This window comes from Sparus aurata, chromosome 7, assembly GCF_900880675.1.
Source record: "Sparus aurata chromosome 7, fSpaAur1.1, whole genome shotgun sequence".
Classification (NCBI taxonomy): domain Eukaryota; kingdom Metazoa; phylum Chordata; class Actinopteri; order Spariformes; family Sparidae; genus Sparus; species Sparus aurata.
The window spans coordinates 25,523,099-25,541,427 of NC_044193.1; the positions used below are offsets into that span (position 1 = coordinate 25,523,099).

General features: G+C 40.9%; 1 protein-coding gene across 2 annotated transcripts; it reads left to right on the forward strand.

The window, feature by feature from the left end:
* Nucleotides 1-33: 33 nt before the first annotated feature.
* plekhm2 (pleckstrin homology domain containing, family M (with RUN domain) member 2) lies at nt 34-18,115 on the forward strand. Of its 2 annotated transcripts, XM_030423306.1 has the most exons (20): nt 34-632; nt 2,819-2,925; nt 3,149-3,258; nt 3,365-3,464; nt 3,607-3,694; nt 3,804-3,978; nt 5,794-5,853; nt 7,276-7,564; nt 7,737-8,528; nt 8,611-8,680; nt 9,759-9,849; nt 10,202-10,266; nt 10,399-10,487; nt 10,892-11,024; nt 11,605-11,795; nt 12,969-13,034; nt 13,381-13,540; nt 13,700-13,879; nt 14,222-14,338; nt 14,832-18,115. In XM_030423306.1, the coding sequence occupies exons 1-20, from the start codon at nt 573-575 to the stop codon at nt 14,967-14,969; spliced, it is 3,081 nt and encodes a 1,026-aa protein (XP_030279166.1). In that variant the 5' UTR covers nt 34-572; the 3' UTR covers nt 14,970-18,115. The 2 variants fall into 2 exon arrangements, with proteins under 2 accessions (XP_030279166.1, XP_030279167.1); XM_030423307.1 differs by lacking the exon at nt 5,794-5,853.
* Nucleotides 18,116-18,329: the final 214 nt, after the last annotated feature.

The window sequence follows — 18,329 nt, forward strand, 5'->3', positions numbered from 1 at the left end:
TCCTCCCCCGCCTTAGTAAGGCGGACTGCTATTGGTGACGTAACCCACTGACAATGAGAGGCCAGATCAGAATAGTTGTAGCACCAAAGTAACCTGGGCACCCGTGACTTTATAATTGGCTGTGAAGTCCAAAGTTAACTTAAAGTAGGTCTCAATAGCTAGACAGAGGAATGAAACAGAGAGTATAATAAACCAAACTGCTGCTAAAAGTTATCCCAGGTCGGACTGTAAAACTTGCTAGCCACCCCCAGACGGTCTGAGTCCAGCATTGAAAAAAGTCAAGTGGCTAACGCGGAGCTAGGCAACACTTGGCTAACCGGATCCGTTGACAGAGGTTGACTTAGGTTACTGTGCCTCTTTCTTGGCGTTAACAGGGTTGGTGTGGACTAGCGGCGTTTTAAATTCAATGTATGCAACTGACAGCCAAAGCTTTTTGTTCGTTTGACAGTCTACTGCATTGGAGGGGAAGATAATGTTAGCTAGCTAAGACGGGCTGCGTTAGCTTTAGCAAAACAAGAGCTGTGCTTAAGGAGTCAGCTGACAGACTGCTGTGAGCTGCCAACAGACCAGTGATGGATCAACTGAAAGTGAAGGATCGCATACTGGAAAACATCTCCCTGTCTGTCAAGAAGGTAAGCGATGTCCAGTTTGTCAGCGCACTTGCATATTGTCACAGAATTCAAGTATTTTCAAATGCTTGAATTACTGAACCAGCTAACGTGAGGTCATCTTTTGTCTGACAAAGAGGGTAACTTTCAAGTCGGGGGGACATTACCAGCTCGCTGTCATGGAAGGGCCTTGCCCTTACTGATGCAAGGAAACAACATGTGAACTATTCCCTATAATATCTCACTTCACGTTTATGTGAACGGCTTCAGATCTCGGTTGTCATGTTGTAGTCTCTGAACAACAGTGGCCCCAAGCCCCCCGGTGTTTGCTCACTGCAGTGCCGCATGTGTTGTAAACAAATCTGCAGCCACACCAGGGACACATTATTCATAACATAAGGGTTAGCCGACAGATCTCAGCTCACGGTTTCCAATCAACTTCAATCAATCAAATGTTTAGGGTTTTTTGTTCCCAACTATGCCTGGTGTCGTGAAACTACCTTTCTCACAACCTGACAGACAGCAATGCATCTTCTCCCTCCTCTCCTTGCAAATTTGTACTTTCACTTTCCAAGAACACCAGCACTTACATTTTTATTTTTGCATTAGCTCTCTCATCTGTCTTTCACTCAATTATGTCTCATCAGGAGTCACATAATCAGATGATTGTATTACAAAGCCCCATATTGATGTGTAATGCAGTTAGGCCAGCACTGTGTCTTAGTTCCTTAATCCACATTTAACTACATTTGTAGTCCAGCCACCCTGTTCATCTCTTTACTGTAGATCTGTAAAGCTGCTCATGAAATGGTTTGCCTCCAGCGTCCAGGAGCGTGTACAGTGTTTACTTTTGGCAAACATTGCTTAGTCATGTGACAGTAGTCACAGGGTATACATTCTCGTTCTTTGGGTCCCAATCTTTAAAGCTACTCTGACCTACACTTGGGTTGGGCATGCCTCAGTGTTTCAACACTATTAATTGGGATTATGTTCAGGAGGGTTCTGCAGGTCACTGTAGGATGGTGGACTTCAATGAAACACACTTGATGCATGAGGAGATAGCACTTTTCAAAACTGCCTGCATTAAACATTGATCCTAGTAAAGATATTGTATTGCAAATTCTGTAAATTACTCAAGTCTAATAAGACACCCACAGTTTAGGTCATTCAGAGGTGTTTTGCTCTGTTCACCGGCACATTGGATTTGGAAGGAAACGGTGACAAGAACGATAAGAGTGGCACCTTTGGCGTCATTAATAACCGTACACGTACATCAGCTGACAGTTGGGCTGTTTTAATATATAGTTCCTTAATTTGAAGGAACGAAAAGATACTTGGTTGCATATCCCGTGCAACTACATCCTGACTGGCTTGCGTCTCAAACCCACAGACATCAGCAGTCACTTGGTATCTTCCCCGGTGATACTCTGTCAGCCGTGTTGCTGCAGCCAGCTCCACTAACTGCCTGTTTCATGTCTTTCATTACATGTCTTCATCAGGGAAACTCAAACACAAGGAGTACCCCTAGACATTGGAGTCACAGCAATTAAACACATGCTTGGCTGGATTTAGGTCAGAGGCATTCCACTGCTTGACAGTAAATTCCTCATTCTTTTGACTGTGTGTTTCACTGTAAGATCATTGTCCCGCTGTACTTTCCCTAAACCTTGGGGATCATGAGCTTTCATTCCCTACTGATAGTATGACTTATGATCAGGTTAGAAATCCATTATGGCCAAAAAAGAACTCTTATTGCTGGGTTTGTTTTCGTTAAAGCACTTTCGTAATTGCCAGCTTGGCATGCTTTCGAAAGCTCTTTCACCAACATCCTAAAGAGCGATTTAACATGTCAGGTTGAGCAAACAGTCTTGGATACCCTACTAGAGCCACCTATACATTGTGTCCTGCACAAACATTAAATTGAAACCAAAGTTTGAAACTGCAGCTGGTGTCAGGTATATGCAACATAAATAATTAAAACACTTGTCTCCAGGTCAGTGTGCCTAAATCAGACAGTAAAATGAATCTAATCTAACTGCTCGGAAAAAAGATCTTCATAGGTATCATTTTAGAGGTCTAACCTTTATGATAATTGAAGTACAATCATATTTTGAAGGAGAAACAGTAGCAATTTTGTAACCGGAATTGGAGTTTAAGTGTCCCTTGGCCCAGCAGAACAAACAGCAGAGAAACCATGTCTCTCTCTACAGTTGCAGAGTTACTTTGCGGCCTGTGAAGATGAGACTCCAGCCATCCGAAATCACGACCGGGTCCTGCAGCGCCTCTGCGAACACCTTGACCATGCTCTGCTGTATGGGTAAGAGGCTTAAGTATATTGCAGTAAAGGTGCATAAGGCAAATATATATCTGTTTTGGTTTTCTTGGCATGTAATAAATCGAATTACAAATGCATTTTCAGCTCTTAGACTAGCTGACTGAGTGGATACATTGCACTATAATACTGTTACATTTCTGTGTAATTTAGTTGTGCCCCTTAGGCCTCATGTATGTGATATTATCGACTCTTTTCTCCTTTGAAGACTGCAGGACATCTCCTCCGGCTACTGGGTCCTGGTCCTTCACTTCACCAGGAGAGAGGCTGTCCGACAGATAGACGAGCTTCAGCACATAGCAACCAACCTTGGTCGAAGTGAGACATCTCTTTCACAAAGTCACACACACTCACAATGTTCAGTTGAGTAAAGTATACATTCTTCATTCAGTCGGTTATATACAGAATAATCTTTCCTGTGTAGGTCGGGCGTGGTTGTACCTGGCACTGAGTGAAAGCTCTTTGGAGAGCTATCTACGCCTCTTCCAGGAGAACCAGGCCTTGCTACACAAGTATTATTTCAAGTAGGTCATCTGATCCGTCCTCACAAATTGGTGATATGTAACAAGTACAAGTTATATTGCATTCCACGAGTTACTGTCTGTTGTTGTTATGCTGGAGAATAGTATTTTTGTGTTAATTCACAACTTGTTTCCTCTCTGCTAGGAACGCATTGGTCTGCAGCCATGACCACCTCACACTCTTCCTCACGTTGGTGTCCGGCCTGGAGTTCATTCGCTTTGATCTGGAGCTGGTTAGCTAATAATTCTTTATCGATAAAACAAACAACAATATCGATAGAAATTAATCTCCTTGATATGAGCGGCATGTCTGTAACATTTCTGTCGCGTCATCTTATTCAGGATGTTCCCTATCTGGACGTGGCCCCCTACATGCCAGAATACTACAAACCCCAGAACCTCCTGGACTTTGAGGAAAGGCTTCCCAGCTCAGACAGCTTGTCCCTTCACTCCTTTACTTCCCTCACCTCCACCAACCTGGAGTGGGATGACAGCGCCATAGCCCCCTCAAGTGAAGGTAAGAAGTAGGGATGTCCTGATCCCGATCCAAGTCCCTTAAAATCAAGTCTGATTTAAACCTTATTTACCTAAAATTGATTAAGTATGTATCTGATATATTGAAATAACAGCTGTAGCCTTCTAAGTCTGGCCTATCTTTTTTTTTCACAAGTTTCTTGATCCACAAACTTTACAATGTGGTAATTAGCAATTTTGACTTTCTAAGAGTTTTCATGTGAGTTCAAAGGGATTATGTGGATATTAGCTTATAGTACTGTAAAAAATATCAACAAATATGAACTCATTATTATCAGGTTATTGCCCCGTTATTGTCACCGGATTGCCAAATCCAAATATTGCAGGATTATGAATAGTACTGTACTAGATTAAACTACTAAATAGTTTCATAGTCTCATTGTTATCTTTAAATGGTTCTCTCCCTTTTTTAGCTATTACTTTATTATTATTTTCTGAGCCCTTACTACACTTTTACATAACTTTCAGTCTAATATTACCCAGATATATCCTTTGTTAATACCATACTATCACCGTCTTATTACTTTGGTAATAAGGTGGTACTACTTTATTACTCCACCCCAACGTTTGTGTGTTATTATCAAGCTGTAAAGTAAAATACTAGCAAATGTTAAACGGAGATAATGCCTCCAGTTTGGACCCGACACTATGAGTGAGAGAGAAGTAGTATCACTCTGTTGGAGTTGTTTGTACTACAGAGATATTCAGTGGTTGTATAGTACAGAGGTTTTACAGAGTGATGCCGCTTTAACCTCATAAAAAATCTTTGGAAGAGTACAATCACCAGCTTGCAGAGACGTCACAAATCTAACAACAGCCAAGTTTACTTATGGATCAACAAAAGCACATGCTAAAAAGGAGAAGCTGCTAGCTAAATGTTTTTTTTACCACTGCTCTTTGCTAATAACGGAGCAGAGATAGATTTTTTCACAGTCAGAGCTTAGCAATGTGTATTTTGACAACCCGAGCGTCAAAACAGAGTCAATTACTGATGTGAACAAATCATTTTTTATATTCATATACTCTGATTTTTACTTGCACATGGAATGAAATGTTCCCAGCGTAGAGCCCTAGGATTGGCTTGGGACATCCCTAGGAAGCAGCACAGATTTTCTGAAACCCCTTTTTTGTAGAGCCCTTGCTTCACTTTATCAGCAGTGATTCCCTATGTTAGACAGACTAACTGCTTGTACAATCCTTTGGACCCACTGTATACTTACTGATTTTTAATTCTGATTCATAATTAGACAATGAGTGCCACTCCCCTTTGAATAAGCCCTATCAAACATCTAGTTTCTGGACTGTTGTTGTTGTTGTTGTTGTTGTTATATTCTCGCTGAATGGCAGTTTTTATTTGGGTTTTTTGATTCGATCAGCCCCTGCTCAAAGCGCATGTTCTGAGGTGCACACTCTAATGCTTTGGCAAAAATTCAGAAGGTGATGTCAAGCTAATGGCATGTTGAAGCAGAAGTTGGACTGATCATGGCGGATCCTTATGACTCATTGATACAAAGTGCATTTTATCAAATGGATCACTCTGCGTGCCGAGGCTCATGGTTACAGAATGTTCTCCCTGTGGTGATTGCAGCGCTCAGTGAATGCTTTCCCCACAAAGTACTGAGTCAGTTTCCCTGTTTTACTTCCCATTTGTCTTTTTTTTTTTTTTTTTTGCCCCATGGCCTCTTGTTATTTCATATATACCATGTCACGTTATGTTTCTGTTTCTGTGCCATTGTCTCACTCTCCTCTCTCCACTCCATCTCTCTCTAATGTTGAATGTTATCCCTCCTTTTTTTAGATTATGATTTCGGTGACATCTTCCCCGTGTTGCAGTCATTGCCAAGTGCAGACTGGGAAGGTGGGACATTGGTCAACCCTCCCCCCTGCTTTCCCATCCCTCCCTCACTCCCTCCCTCCTCTCTGGCATGGCCATCCCACAGTTTGTGCTTAATGCATGCAGGGTGCTCTAGCCAGTAATTAGACATGTTGATATGTAAAATATAGCCAGCTGGTGCCAAAGACAACTAATCAAAGGGATTGAAATAAAAGTGCTATGACTTTTTGAAATGGATTCAGTTTAAAGGCATGTGGGTTTGGATCTAACGTTGCTTGCAACCTGATGACTATGAATACTGGGTTACTGAATTTAATGAACAATAAAGTTGAAGCCTGTAACTTAATTTATCGCTTTATTAACCAACGTCTCTGTCCAGTATAGAAGAAATATAATGTTTACTGGCTCCTACACCTTCCTATGAGACATGAAGGTTTATCTAACAGAGCAAAATGCGTCAGTGAACATACATTTTTAGTAAAGCTTTTCCTTAATGGTAATTTTAGGAGCTAAATTAACAAACAAGTAAATGAACAAGGTATCATCTTACACAACAAGTTGACAGGTAAGTCTGGGAAGAAACAGTGCTTTGGTTAACCGGGGAACTGTTGTCTGTCATGTTCTGCATGTGTAACTCATCTGGGCAAAGATTCTCACGCTGACTCTGCCTTTATTATTTACCACAGCAAGACAAATGCCTGATGTAACTGGTACTCACCTCGTCCAGTCTGTCTACATTACATTATGTGAACTGTTTGTCTGGTGTATCGTTTTATTTGTGATGTCCTCTCTTCTTGTGCGATGTGTGGCACTGGCCTAGGTTCAGCTCAAACTGCAGTGTGAGTGCAGATTGTTTTGATATCAATACAGCATCTGTTGGCTGTAAGCTTCTATGCGCACATGGAATATGCAAATGTATGGACTCGTGGTTGACTATTCCTTTCGAGGTCTAAATTTTAATTTGCAAAAGAAATCCTGTTCAGTCCGCTAATAATGCATAATATGACTATTTGTAAAATGCAACCCATCTCTAGCTGCGGAAGTATTGTTTGACTTAGGCCTGTGCCACTGCAGAGAAAGCTGCTGCCTGTGTACCTACTTGATGTTTCCTGCATCTCGTTTCATGCCTCTCTGAGCCCGCCAAAGACCTACAAACAGCACTGCCGCCCCTAACATTTACTTGTGTGTAATACTGATGAAGAAATACACTAAGTTTTTGTGAAATTTTCTCTTTCCATTGGTGATGAAAAAAAACAACAACCAGAATATGTATGAGCAGAAACAACTCTTCTCTAAATTTCTTTTAAGTAAAGCTATTTGGCTGATGTGTATCACTCACCCTAGCGACAAAACAGTCCCAAAGATTCAGTGTATTTCTTGTACAGAACTGAATGTGTGTGACTGTGACTTTTTATATTAACTCCAAGCATTTGATTTTCATGTTAGAGGGTGACCTGACCGACCAGGCAAGCTGCCCACGATCCAGTGGCTCTGATCCCCAGACAGTCATCAGCGACACAGTGGTCCTCTCCGTGGGCACTGTCAGGGTGAAGGTGGCAGCTCATCCTTCTCCACACAGCCCCACGTCCAGACACAACCCCTTCAATGAGGACTCGGACACCAACACTACCAACACCTCAGCTGACGTCACACCGGTTCATGTGGCCAGCCGCTACAATACCACCATCATCGGAGACGACATGGAGAACGCTAGCAACGAGTTGGAGGTTATCAGGTACAGAAGCTACAGCTTCAGTTTCGGTCTTGTAGGCTCACACTCAACAGGGTTCTCATGCATTATAGAGCACCAGATTATCGCCACCACTTGGTTTTCTAAATCTGTTAGTGTAGTCTGTTAGTCAAACTGCATTACAACAGAGGAACCACTAACTACTCTGCTCCTCCAGGCTGGCTAGACGAAGGAAACCAGCAAAGAAGCGACGAGGGAAGGGCTCCACAGACTCCATCAGCAGCATCCATAACTCTGTCTCCTCTGAGCACATCGAAGTAGACAACAGCTTCCTGTCCTCAGAGGACGTAGATTCATTAAACGGCACTGTGATTCAGCTGGATAGTGAGACAGAGTTGAGGAGAAGCAGGGTTGGATCAGAGGTTGTGGAGGAAGGAGATGAGGATGGAGTAGAAGGCCTCCTGCGGCTCCCAGAGATGGCCGACACCTCCATGGACACTGTGGGCCAACCCCTCCGTGATGTCATGGACCGGCTCAACGGGGCTCTGGATAGGGAAGAGGCCTGGGAGCACCCAAAGGGGAAAAACAATGAAGGCTGCAACCAGGGCCCCGAGCTTCCTGCACAGCAGCCCTTTCGAGAGGATTCAGGGGGCGAGCCACCTGACCGAGCCCCAGGAGACACGACTCTCTCCCCACTGGCCAGCCCCAACTTCCTGCAGGCCTCTCCTGCGCCTGCAGACGTATGCTGCTTTACCTCCTTCAGTCCAGGCTCTACTCCCTCGGGTGGTGGGCACTATGACTCTACAGAGCTTAGCAAGTCACAGACTCTTTCAGGTGGCCTTGAAGATGAAGGAGAGGCAAAAGCGACAGCACGACAGGAGCCCGACATAATGACCGGGGAGGAAGACACAGAAGGAGGAGAGGATAAGAATATGATTACTGAGGAAGCAGAAGAACTCCAAGAGGACAAGCTGAGTCCCTCTGAGAGCTCCCATCCTGCAGAGTTTAAGTAAGGATTTTCTGCAAAAAGTGAGTTGTTTGTCATTGTTATGATGTTTAAAGTGTGTCTCATATTGTTTATCATATTTCAGGGTGGACAACAATCACTTGCTTCTTCTCATGATTCATGTATTCAGAGAGAACGAGGAGCAACTCTTCAAGGTGAAACGAGATGACTCATTCTTTAATTGTTTTGAAAGAAGTTACATTTTTGAGAATATGTTAATCTGTTTGTGCTCAGCTGTAACATTTACAATAGAATGATAAAATCTAGACAGTACTGTGAGGTCATGGCATGTGACAGGCAGAAATAGAAGTTTAATTTGATTGTCTTGGAAAGTAATTCTCTTACACATGTGTTTAAGCCAGATGTGGTGCTGTTTGACTAATTTTGACATTGAAGAAGTGGTTTGGAGACTGTTGGTCAGTGGAAATGTTGCAAAGCTCAGTTTGCCAACTGCTTCCGTATTGCTTTTACTGAGGCTGTCGTAAGTAATTTGTCTGGTTATAGTATTATGTCTGTATCTATATCTATCTATATATCTATATCTATATCTATATATATCTATATATATCTATATATATCTATCTATCTATATATATATCTATATATCTATATATCTATATATATATATATATATATATATAGATAGATAGATAGATAGATAGATAGATAGATAGATAGATAGATAGATAGATAGATATAGATATAGAGATATAGATATATATAAAGCACCTTTGCCTTTGAAAGGATCAATAAGAATCAAGTAAAAACAGATTGCATCGGTTTTAATAGATGATGTAAACCAACAGCTAGTGATGGACCATATGTTTACAAAATAACACTCACTATGCTCTGTTAACAGCTATATATGTGGTAACACCATGAGGTTACATACAAAGTTTTGAAAGTTTAGACATGCTCAATTTTCTACCCTTATGTTTTTAAATAAATAAAAAAAGAAGTTGATTTTCAACATAATCAGGTGTTTTATCTAAAATCTTCTTCTCTTTGAAATAAAATGATCCCATTATTAATATGTTTGTTTAATCCTGGATTTGAGATTAGCAATTAAATAATCGTGATTTTCATAAACAGCTTGAATTTTCCTCTTGGAAAGCTGTAGGAACTCTGCACTGTGCTACAGTTTGCTATTCAAATATCAGAACCCATTGCCATTGAACAGAATCTTTTGAGACAGATTGTAAATGTGGATGTCACCGTGTCTTGTGTCCTCAGATGGTGAGAATGAGTACAGGTCATATGGAGGGAGACCTGCAGCCCCTTTACCTGCTGCTGACTGACTGTTACATCTACCTGCTTAGAAAAGGTTAGTGGCTCAAAGCTCTGCATACATTGGCTTTATTAGGTTGAATAAAGGGTGAACAGTACAACTTGTAAATTTAAACATGCTGAAATTGGTATTGGGTGTTCCAATACATTTTTATACAGGTAAAAGGAGCATTGATCTTTTCATTTCCCTACCTTCAGGTTAGAACCTGACACTGTTTTTTTGTCCTCTAATAGTTTCTTCCATCGTAATTTTCCCTTAAGATCTACACAATTTATTTTTTAAGGAAGTGGGGAAAACATTTCAAAAATGTTATTCTGTCGGCAGAAAGCACATTATATTAACATGTGCTCACTGCATGTGTTGGTTATACATTTGTGTCTCTCCACAGGTGCAGCAGAGAAGCCATACTTCGTAGAAGAGGCTGTTTCCTATAATGAGCTGGACTATATCTCAGTGAGTGTCCTGCACAACAAGGATTTTCCATTTTCTCTCATTTCTCTGATTCATATTGAGATAATGACATGATATTTCTGAGCCATGTGGTTTTGTGTCTGATGTATTAGTCTCAATGCTGTCATCCTTTAGGTGGGCCTCGACCAACAGACAGTGACAGTGGTTTGCACCAACAGACGAAGAAAGTTCCTGTTGGACACAGCTGACGCCTCTCTTACCTTGTGAGTGTACCTTTGTGCCTTGTATTTCTTAATAGTCTGACTAAGTAATGAATCATATGGCATTCACAAATACTGCATTTTTGTATTAATCCCAAGCAAGCTTGTTTGCCTGCAGTGTGCCTGCTTTCTTGCAGAGATAGCCAGATCTTTCATTTTCTTTATTTAACATGGCATAAAGCAGAAAATCATTGGTCAGCAACAACTAGGGTTATTTCCACCCTCTTTTGTTAGAAGGCTCTGAAAAACTCTGAAAAGTCTCCTATGATGTCCTCTGATGTCACTTATTCTTAGATGTGTATATCTGTGGTCTTACATGTCATGAAAATTGACTTTAGTTTATATGGAAATGGGTGATTGTTGGTCTTTCCTCTGACCTTATCCAATCCATCTTTCTTCACTTACAGGTGGTTCTTGTCTGTTCTCAAGTCAGCCATGGTAAAAGGTTGTCGTGAGCCTCCTTACCCCTCTGTTCTGACTGATGCCACCATGGAAAAACTGGCCCTTACTAAGTTCATCTCCCAGGAATCTCAGTGTGAGGTAAACTATTGTTAAACTTCACATATGTGGTAGTAGCTCTCCATTACACGTCTGTTCAGACATGTAACTAACTTACCACTAATCATAAGACAGAAAATATTACAGTAACCAGTGCTTTAGAGATAGTTGTCTTTACCAGTCGTCCAGCCTCGGACTGGACAAGAACAACAGTATATGAACCAAAGGCTTTAGGAAAATCTGTAAAACAAGATGTTTATCACAACTCATAGCTTTATGCGTCAAACTGAAACACTCTAAATGTAAAAAAAAAATGTTATGCATCTGACCCAAAGCCAGACTGTATCACAATGCACCAAGACAACATATCAAACATGGTTTTCACTGTGATAAATACTCAACTCAAGTGTCAGCTAATCAATTTTCACAGTGGATATGAATGTAAAAAAAGGGTAAAATCTAACAGACCAAAGTGTGGTTCAGAAAATGGTTAGCAGTAATGTATAGTTAAACATGAAAACATAATTAAAACTGAAAAGTCCCTTTTAATAAGTTTCCATTTACCACTCCTATTCTTTGGCTGACTTTCAAAGCAGTGATAAATGTCTGCCGGATGTTCCAGGTATCGGAAGTGTCCATCCAGCTGTATTCACTGGTCCACTGGGAGGATCCTATGGACATGGCTTTGTCACCCCACAGTGGCCCACCAAAGTTTGGAGTATCTTCCAGCACCAAGGAGGGGACCGTGCAGTACCGGGCAGGAACCACCTACCTGGGCAAAGAGCTATGGAAAAGCTGCTACCTCATCCTCAGGTAAGGACAGGTTGTACACAAAAGTACTCCTTTCAACTGATATTGATATGTTCCTTTAAATACACATTGTCTGGGTTCCAGTAAACACACTACAACTGAGATTAACATTCCCAGATTATGTTTTAAAAAGGGAAGGTTTCTTTCCATCACAAATACACCTGTAAGTGTTCATGTTTATTACTATTGTAATATTTATCAAACTTTAAACATCTAGCATATTGTAGTCCTGACTACTAAAACTATTTTGACTGTTAAAAACGTACATTACATTTACTATAATCCCCAGTGTTTACTTCACTACTTTACACTTCACCTTTAGGGAAAAATGCCCAAATATTGGAAGTGATAAATACTTCAGCTTTTCACTCCTTTTCTTTCTGCTGTTGGCAGTAATACTGAGAGCTTTAGCGGTAACCAGCAGGGGGGCTGCCAGTGTGCCCAGAGGAACACAGTTTATAATAGAAAACACAGTGTGGAGGCTGGCTGCTTTTTGGCAAAGGTCTTTCCTGTTACAATAAGAAGTAAAGGTTGGAGAAATGCAACCCAACATCACTCCATGGTGGCCAATCATATATGCCAGCAATTTGATTTAGCTGGTCAAGAGTGTTGTCATAAAGCTGTTTATTTTACATTTCTAACATTATAAACAATATAACCTAGTACTATAATACTTAAAATGGGTGTTTGTCATTTTCCTTTAAGCACTGGTTGACATGACATGCTTTGCTGTCAGGGTGAAAAAGAAGACGCATGTTGCTCCCAGTTCATATTATGTCGCTTGGTGCCACAAACAGCATCACTACTGCAATGAGACTTGCAACTTGTTGCATATGGAGGAATCCTCTCTAAAAGAGTTGTTGCTCTCAAGCAGGGAACCTGAAACTGGGTACTAACCAGGCAGAGTTCATGAACCAAACGATGATACTCTCTCAGTTGTCCTTCCACACTGCTGATAATACAGCCAGTGCTAAGAACCTAAAAAACAAACTGGTGGGCCTTAGAAGGCATCCAAGACAAAACTGGTTAGAACAATTCTGCTACTGGCATTGGCATCATTGCAGATCCATGCTTTCAAAGGCTTTAAAGATTAAAAGGTATTATAAATATGATTTGAAATAATATATGAATGTAAAGCTTCAGATTTGTTGAACATAGATTTTTTTTTTCTTGCAGCAATGGGATTCTGTATCTGTATGCAGAAAGAACCGATGTGGCACCTCTATTGTCAGTCACTATGGGGTAAGATTCAACTGGCTGAAAGTCCTTTTTCACAGCACGTATTTTGACTTGACATAGCAGGAAAAACACTGGTGTTACTAATGACACTAACGAGGGCTCTGTTCCAAGTCAAGTGTGCCAGGAAGACATGGCAGTTTGACAGTGAGTCAACTTGTATAATACCAAGAACCTGAACCTGAAGCAGCTAAATGGAATTCAGCCATCATATTAATTACACCTGTGCTTTTTTTAACCGTGACATTTAAACATTTGAAAAAAGCCCAATAAACTGGTGATGGTTAGTCAGTCGAGGCCTTTTACTGTTCAAAAGGGGTAAACTCAGAAAGGAAACCTAATTTCTCCACAGAGGAGAACATTGTGGAGGCTGCCGTCGCTCCAACAGCACAGAGCGTCCTCACGCCTTTCAGGTCATCCTGACAGAGCGACCTCCGCTGGAGCTCAGCGCCAACAATGAGCAGGACATGGCCGACTGGATGCAGCTGCTCTGCCAGTCCGTCTCCAAAGGGGTAAGGAGTGTAGTGCACATACCGTGTGTTGAGCAATCGTTTTAATAATGCATGTATCTGTAACAGTTCAATTTAATTCAATATAAAAGGTCAATATTGATTCAAGTCCCATTTATATATAAGGAATGTATGATTAAGCTATAACCACCTTACCCGCAGGTCATCCCTCAGGGTGTGGCCCCCACTCCATGTATCCCATGTTGCCTGGTAGTGACAGACGGCAAGCTGCTAACCTGCCATCAGGACTGTCAGACCAGCTTCTTCCGGTCTCTGGGCAGCATTGATATCTGTGACGTCACTGCTGTCAGCGTGGAGGCCGACAAGCATTACTGTGTCATTGTGAGTGTTTTTGTCTGTTCCACTCCTCTGTCGTAGTCCAATATGTGGAATATATTGTTTATTATATTAGACCTTAGTTTTACATATGTGGTCTCCAGTGCCATACTTTTGAGATACTTTACCTATGGATTTAAGCTATGTAATTATTTGCTTTTGCTCAGGGTATACATTTTTATTATCATCAGAAAATATAATTTGTGATGTTACGCAAACTAGTTGCAAAAGTCACAAATGTTTTCGGTTAAGTGCTGAATTAATTATATGGGATGATTTTTAAAATGTGTTTTTGTGTTTAGGGTCTTTAATGTAAGCCTTCATGCTTTATGCTTTGTCCCTGTGTAGGAGTTTGCAGCCGATCGCACCCAGTACCTTCCTCCATGGGTCTTGTATTTCAGTGGCTGTGAGGAGAGAGATCGATTGCTTGAGGCATTAGACAACACATGGAAGGCCATTTTCCAGGTGTGTGGATACACTCGTGTCTACTGCATATGTGAAAAAAGTAGTATGAAGTCTTTTGTGGCTCCAGAGGAAGCTGCATGTAATCAGATAAATTGCCTCCAGTGATGCACTCCTTTAACACAGTTGTTGGACTGTATTGACAGTTTAATAACAAATGATCAAAAGCTAAGATGTCCTCCTTTTTATTCCTTTGTTCTTCTTTCTTTTCAAAACCTGGTGTCTACCCTACCCACAATGCAGCTTAGCCAGTGACATCACTGGAGGCAATTTATCAGTTTACTTGCCTCTGCTGGAGACTTTATACAGCTTTTTTCACATTTGCAGTAGTACTCCCAATGACCTGTAAACACACTGTTATGTATAAAATTGATGGAGTTAGTTAGTATGAGTAAAATATGAAATTGCAAACATAAGCATTTAGCAGCTTAATTCTGATTCCTGCCATTAGCAGTCCTTCTGATTTAACCCTCATGTGTGTCCTGACTGTACACAGGTTGACCTTCCCCACAGAGGGGTGATGGATCCATCTGTGCAGAAGCGTTGTGGCGAGGCCCTCGCCCTGATGAATAGTGCCTGGCAGAGGGCAGACAGTCTGGCCCGAGGCAGAGCCCAGCGCGAACCCTGGTGCTGACGGACACACACAACAACACACAGAGACAGACTCACAGTCAAACAGTCTGATATAGTTCCAGGATAGATGGAGTAACTCCAGCTTTACAGTCACTGCAAACTGTTGAGTCCTGAAAGACTGAGATGAACCAATCAGATGTGGTTATAGGTCGTTGTGCTACCGCGTAACCTTGTGATGCACCTCTGATCCACTGATGAAATGTTTCAATCCGAGAAACTCCCTGCAGAAGTAGCAATGCATGTGGCCAACAGTAAGACGTTCTCACATGATATACAAACGAACCTCCAGCAGAACACTACAGCAGGTTTGATTTTTATCCTGGTGATATTAGCAGTCCTAAATAGCAGTAATGCAGAACAAACATGCTGAATCAAGTAAAAGTGTGGTGTCACCTAATGGTATATTTGTTACCATATGGGAGAAAAAGCTCTGGAGGAAAGTTGGATGGATTAATGTACAACGCACAACCGTAGTTTGACGGGAAAACTTTGCAATCAACCGACAAATTCAAATAAGTCCTGCTGAATTGAATTTGAGAAATTTGTCTCAACAACGTAAACATCTTCAGGGTGGAATCTTAAAATGAACACTGATGTACAGATACAATCTTTCGGAGCTTTGACTTAAAGATGTAGACTGATAAAACATATTTAGCACAGTGAGGAAGCTGAGTAGGGATTAAGCTTCCCTGCACAGTGACATGAGAGAATCATGAATGTTTTCTTCAAAGAACAAATGTGGTGATATTAATCGAAGAAAGCCATATATGAAGGAGGCAGTTGCTGCTTATTCGTAACTTGGAAAACTTCACACTCCTCGCCTTGCACACAATATAGATCACTAATGCTCTCTGCTTGCACAACTCGCACATCCGTGTGAAGATAAAAGCCACTTCCTGCTTACACAGAAACAGTTACAGGATGTTTTACTGAAGCCTAACTGTGGTACAGTTGTAGAGCAAATGTACAGCGCTTGTACAGTATCAACACATAGTCACTGACGGGACAAATCCTACATTTTGTCATCATCACATCGTACATTAGCTTGAGTGAATGAGGATCTTGATATGAAAAACATGGATATTTAATACGTGCACTGTTACATGACATGCTCATACCTGTATCGTCTCTGAGATTTTGCCTCTCCAATTTAAATGTTGATTTAAAAAAGAAAAAAAGAAGATGCATCAGCAGATGTAACAGACTTGCCTTTTCTCCACTCTACAGAGACGAGTGGAGGCTTTCATGCAGACTTGCACATTGTTAGTGTTTTTTTTTTATGGTATCAGTTGTGGTTATGTGTTAATATCATAACTTGTGCTGTGTTATTACCATTTTAGAGAAAGTGGGAACAATTGTTACTAAATTATTCAGTTAAGTGGTGACATTTTAATGATATTGAATTTCGTGTCTGCATTAGTGGACGTGTACTTCCCTCATGAGTGTGGGTAAGAATGAGTCTGTTTTGAAGTTGTATTGGCACCACTGGTTGGTGGCATCACACCGTACTTTACAGTAAGATCTGCCCACTCCACCGAATTAGATCATCCCTTCGTGTACTTGTCGTCATTTTAGTGGTGTAGGGCCATTTCTGAGGTATATAAAATCATTAAAAAGCCTTTCAACCTACAGCAAGTGTAGCATCTGTTCTCAGCAGATTAATGCTTTGAAATTGCCTGTGATGTCATCCATTATTAAAGCTTTACTTGAAGAAGAAAAAAGAATTAGACTATAAACCAAGGTCTTTCTGGTTCCTCGACAAATTATAGCCAGTAGATGAACGTGTGTGTGTTACAATCTGTCCATAACATGAATACTAATTTGAGTACTGCTGCTCTGTCTTGACAGTGAAAGTGCTCTCCGTGCAATGACAATGTCGCCTTTCTGACAACCCCAGCTGATTTGTTTAAACTAAACGAAGCACTGTATTTCCCTTTTGTAGTTGCCTTACACTGTACAATTTGGCCGACTGCATCAAACACTTAAAACAATCATCTTTCTTTCTGTCCTGGTTTCTTTTGATAGACAAGTAAAATATGTGCTGTATGTGGGGCTGGGTGTCGACCTCAGACGTAATGGTGTCCTTATTGAATGTGGCACAGAATGCTTGATATTGTCTGATTTGTGCCTAAAAATCAGGAAATCGGCAGGTTTTTTCTAGAAAAATGTGATTATAGTCAGCTGAGTAAGGTATTAAAAGAAGATCATTTCAAAATGTTTCCAAAACTCTGGCACTGAATAGACATCAGTATCAAAAACCCCTGAACAACACTCGGCCCTGTGCATATGTTACTCATGTACTCTGTGTTTGTATGGAATTCATTGTCAGCATTAGTCAGTGCTTTAAGCCTTCTTAAGTGCCACTTGGTCTCACTCATCCTCTGCTCTTTAACAAAGAAATTTAATCTCAGGTGAAAAAAAAGGTACATCACGTCTAAAACCTTAAGACTCACCGCGTGTGTTTTTATTTTTCAACGTGCTGCTGTTTTGTCTAACTCAGTATTTTTTTAACTCTCTTTTTCTATTTTTGTTCCTCCCATGTTCAACACAGCATTATGATGTTATTTTGCGCACACAGACAAGGCTGCACAGTAATATCACATGTCGGAAAAGGTTTTTATGTAGAAGTGATTTTAATAATTCAGTGGATTCTAAATTAGGATCTCTCGCCTGTGTTGTTGGAGTCCTCTCTCCCCCCCCCCCCCAGAGGATCACGTAAGGATTTGTTTGACCTGAGAGAGTACAGTTGCAATAGTTGGACTTACTTGAAAGATTGTTGGATTATCAATGAAAAATTGACTGCTAAAAGTTGTGGCCTATGAAGTGTATATAAAGAAAGTCTTTTCGAGCGGTGTTTTGAATGTGAGACATTGCTGGCCAATGATGGGTGACATCTTCTAGTGACGCGTCGTGAATGAGCGCAGTTTGGTTTTGTTCATAAATGTATACTGCATGTGATATTTCTATTATGTTTAGGAGTTTTACCAAATTGTAAATAGAAGCGCTAATCAAGTATAACATACTGTACACTCACACGTAATGACGTGCATGTCCATAAGGTTTTATACTGTTCATAATGGTAATGAATGTACAAATAAACCTTTGTCATTGGACGGCGTAACTGAATAAAGTGAAATGAAAACATTGGCTCCTGTGGTGACAAGTATCTCTGTTCTTAACATCCGTATTTCTGTTGTAGGTTAAACCAGTGAAATGCTGTGTGTTGACAACATAAGGACAGTCATGTTAGAGCAGGGACAGATGTTAACAGGTAAGACAGCAGTTGGGTGTCAGGTAAACTGTCTTCTTTCACTCAGATTGACAGAACATGTGGACTCCCACGCATACTGTTCTTTAAAGC

Excerpts from the sequence above, each read along its gene's own strand:
- plekhm2 (XM_030423306.1), top strand. The coding sequence starts at position 573 with ATGGATCAACTGAAAGTGAAGGATCGCATACTGGAAAACATCTCCCTG. Across the intron at positions 10,267-10,398 it reads ATGAGCTGGACTATATCTCA|GTGGGCCTCGACCAACAGAC; the intron begins GTGAGTGTCCTG and ends GTCATCCTTTAG. Across the intron at positions 10,488-10,891 it reads GCTGACGCCTCTCTTACCTT|GTGGTTCTTGTCTGTTCTCA; the intron begins GTGAGTGTACCT and ends CTTCACTTACAG.